At 39.8% G+C, this 3,828-nt stretch overlaps 1 protein-coding gene across 1 annotated transcript in view; it reads left to right on the top strand.

The window, feature by feature from the left end:
• The window catches only part of ZNF485 (zinc finger protein 485), a 17,263-nt gene that overhangs the window by 2,049 nt on the left and 11,386 nt on the right, over window positions 1–3,828 (top strand). The window contains exons 2-3 of the mRNA XM_007938694.1: window positions 2,241–2,367; window positions 2,815–2,910. Coding sequence (XP_007936885.1) covers window positions 2,241–2,367; window positions 2,815–2,910 — 223 coding nt within the window. The remainder of the gene's footprint in view (window positions 1–2,240; window positions 2,368–2,814; window positions 2,911–3,828) is intronic.

The raw sequence follows: 3,828 nt of genomic DNA, 5'->3' as shown, positions 1-3,828 counted from the left end.
GCCATACTGCTTTCCACAATGGTTGTACCATTTTACAGTCCCACCAGCAGTGTATGAGAGTCCCAATCTCTCCACAACCTGGCCAGCATTTGTTGTTTTCTGTCTTGTTGAACTTTGCTACTAGTGCTGGTATGCTATTCTTTTGTAACTCAGGTGATTAGGTTTCATCCTATAGTGATATCACCTCATTAACATAACAAAGAAAATCAAAATAGGATTACATGTACCTATATAGGAGTTAGAATTTTAAAATATATTTTAGGAGGATACAGTTTAATCCATAATGCCCACGAAATAGATTATTGCTTAGGGAACTTGCAAATTTATAAAAATGAAGAAAGGACATTTTAGCATATTAAGATATAAAGGCTAAGATATCAGTGATGCACATAACACAGAGGAGATAGAGCTTGTTGAGTTGCAGGGGTCAAAGGAGTCTTCAGGGCGTGGTGGAGTGATGGAAGTGATTATTTTAGCTATTTCTGAGAATAAATGAAATGTGCGTTTTTGCTAAGGATGGGTTGTGGCTAGGGGAAGGCCATGTACGTGAGTGAAGACAAATAGACTAACCCCAGAGAAAGTTGGAAGCGTTTGGGGTTTAGAATGCTTTTATCCTGGAGAAAACTGGTTTTGAAGGATTTTGAGAAGTTGACAGTTTGAAAGGAATAAAATATTTGAATATTTTCAAAATGACATTTTTTAAATACATATTTTAGTACATAACAGTAACAAAATTTAAAAAATTAAAGATCACCCGTATTCCTACCACTCTGACAAAACAAAATTATTTCATTGGAAACATCTTTGCATATGTGTTTTTTAGGCTTACACATTTTTTCCTTTTAATATGTCATAGTTATTTTCTCCAATTTGCTCATAGTCTTGATACCAGTTTTATAGCTGCTTTTTATACTCTATATCAGCCCTGTGACCCTGAGCAAGTTCTTTGAACTCTCTGAACGTTGGTATACTTAACCCAAAATTATGTTTTTTAGAAATTTTTTAGGAATAAACATTTGTCTGCTAACCAGATCAGTGGTTCAAACCCACCAACTGCTCCACAGAAGGAAGATGAGGCAGTCTACTTCTGTAAAGATTTACAGCCTCAGAAACCCAATGGGGGTCGCTATGAGTTGGATTCAACTCGATGGCAGCAAGTTTGTTTTTTTTTTAAATATACAGTTGTGAAAATCCAAATCAGTGATGTATTCCTTAGAGCTTAGCACTGTTCCTAGTACATATTAAGATATTACTGCTATAAAAGACAATTCTGATTTTGAATATTCTGCCCCAGAGTCAGACTGTGGTCACTATAATTTCTAGGATAAAGCATGTCTTTCTGACTTTCTTTTTGTTGATTGAAAAACACTTGAATACTTACATGTCCCAGGCACTGTTTTAGGCCCTGACTAGGCCAGTGATCAAGTGGTCCCAACCCTCTTAGAGCTTACATTACAGTAAAAGGATATTGACAGTCAATATAAACAATACACATAAACTTATCGGCCAGATAGTGCGAAATCCTGTGCAGAAAAATAAAGCTGGATAATGGGATAGAGATGGGGACTTTGGTGGTTCAGTAGTTGCCTTTCACTTGGGAGACCCAGGTTCATTTTCCAGCTAGAGCACCCCATGTGTAACCACTACCCACCCTGTCACTGATGGCTTACATGTTACTGTGATGCTGAACAGTTTTCAGCGGAGCTTCTAGACTAAGATGGACGAGGAAGAAAGGCTTGGGGAGCTACTTCTGAAAATCAGCCAGTGAAAACCCTATGGATCATAATAGTCTGATTTGCAACTGATCATGGGGGTGGTGCAGGACAAGGCAGCGTTTCATTCCATTGTGTGTGACATTGCTATGAGTTGGGGTTGACTTGTTGGCAGCTAACAACAATGGGATAGGGAGTGGTAGAGGACAGGGGGGGAGAAAAGAGAAGATCTTTTTGATGAAGTGAAGTTTAAGTGAAGACCCAGTAAAGTACGAGATGAGCAAATACCAGCTTAAGGTGGAGTGTGATAGACATGTTGGAAGGATGAGAGGAGGGCACTGTGGCTGAAGAGGGGGGTTGTATACCTTCCTCTGCCCTAGCTCCCTTTTGGTCCTGCTTTCTTCTTTGTAAACACAGTTTGAAATATCAGAAGCTGGCCTTAAATATCTTGCTTTTCTTCTCTAGTGAAGCCTTCCTGGCTCCCTACTTTGGGGTTCCTGGAAGAACAAAATTGGGTTTGGTTTGCAGGGATCACTGACGTTTCGGGAGGTGGCCGTGTACTTTACCCAGATTGAATGGAGACACCTGGATGCCACTCAGCAGGCCTTGTACAGAGATGTGATGCTGGAAAACTATGGGAATCTGGTGTCCATGGGTGAGGATGTCTTCTCCTTGTCTCAGATTTGGTCTGCTGGGCAAATTTGTGTTTTCACAGGGTAAATGATTTGGGGTATTTAAAGTTATTAAGAGAGATTTTTGTTTTGATTTTTGCTTATGCTCCTTCCATTCCTCAGAAATGTCAGAACTATACAGACTTTAATGTGGGCAGCTTTGTCATGTGAGCTAGCCCAGTTATCTAAATTTTTCATGCCAGGATGCATTTGCTTCCAAAAATAGGAGTTTCTTACCCTCAAGGAGGACTCAAGTTTCTCAGTGACTTCCCTCTTACATTTTCTGTGATATGGACATCCTTTATAGTACCCTCTAGGCTCCTCGTAAACATATCCATGCTCCTTACAGACCCCTAAGTTGGGAGTGAGTTCTGGGATGATTCTTCATGCTTATAAACACAGTCACAGTCTTTTTCTTTCTTTATAAACAGGACTTCTCTCTTCCAAACCAAAACTAATCACCCAGTTGGAACAAGGAGCAGAGCCCTGGATTGAGATTCGAGATGTTCCATCAGGTATCTGTACAGGTAAGTGAGATGGGAGCCATTTCAAGTAGCAGCTCAGCACACAAAACAGCAAGGAAGAGCAAGTTGGGGATCTTGGTAAGAAAGCTCATCTTAGGAGCTCCCATATCTGTGCAGAAGAGCTGGGGCACTTGACACTAGTTTCTTCTTTTGATATCATCTTCATTTTCAGTGACATGCCATTTTTCTCAATCCTTTGCTCCTGTGGAAAGATGAGCTCCCTTCATAAGGGCTTTAGTCTCTTGTACCATTTTTTCCCGTCTCTTTTAAACCCTTTAATCAGGTCATCTTCTGCATTCTGTCCATTCTCAATTCCTTCCAGATTCTCTCATGGTTAGCTTGTTAAATACTGTATAATCCCTTTGTTGTTTCTTACCTGTTTTAGAGCTTTTTATGTGACACCTAACAATTGGCTAAACCCACTTGATGAATTTTCAATTTTGGAATTGCTTCTAGTACTGCCGTCGAGTCAGATCTGACTTATAGCGACCCCTCCTTGGGTTTCCAAGGTGGTATCACTATGGAAGTAGAATTGCCCAACCTTCCGTCCGATAAGTGGCTGGTGGGTTTGAACCACCAGCCTTCTGGTTAGCAGTCAGATATCTTAGGCACTACACCCCCAGAGCTCCTATTAGAAACCTATTATGCCATAATTTTTCAATTTGAGAAAGAGAAAACAGAATCAGAGATAGTACGTCACTTATTCTGGTCACATAGTGGCAATGGCAGATTCCAAATGTACGCGTCATTTCCTAACTTTTGATCAGTGTAACTTTCGGCAGACTGATGCGGAAGCATTTTCCTCCCTTTTTTTTTTAATTTTTTTTATTTTTTTTAATTTTTTTAGGATTTGGGTGATTTACAGAGTAAATTCACTTTTCATACAGCAGTTCACATATACTTTGTCTCATGTCATTGACC

Source organism: Orycteropus afer, unplaced genomic scaffold, assembly GCF_000298275.1.
Source record: "Orycteropus afer afer isolate SDZICR_OR568_19922 unplaced genomic scaffold, OryAfe1.0 scaffold00052, whole genome shotgun sequence".
Classification (NCBI taxonomy): Eukaryota; Metazoa; Chordata; class Mammalia; order Tubulidentata; family Orycteropodidae; genus Orycteropus; species Orycteropus afer.
The sequence above is the reverse complement of the archived record's forward strand: the minus strand, read 5'-3'. Positions and strand labels throughout refer to the sequence as shown.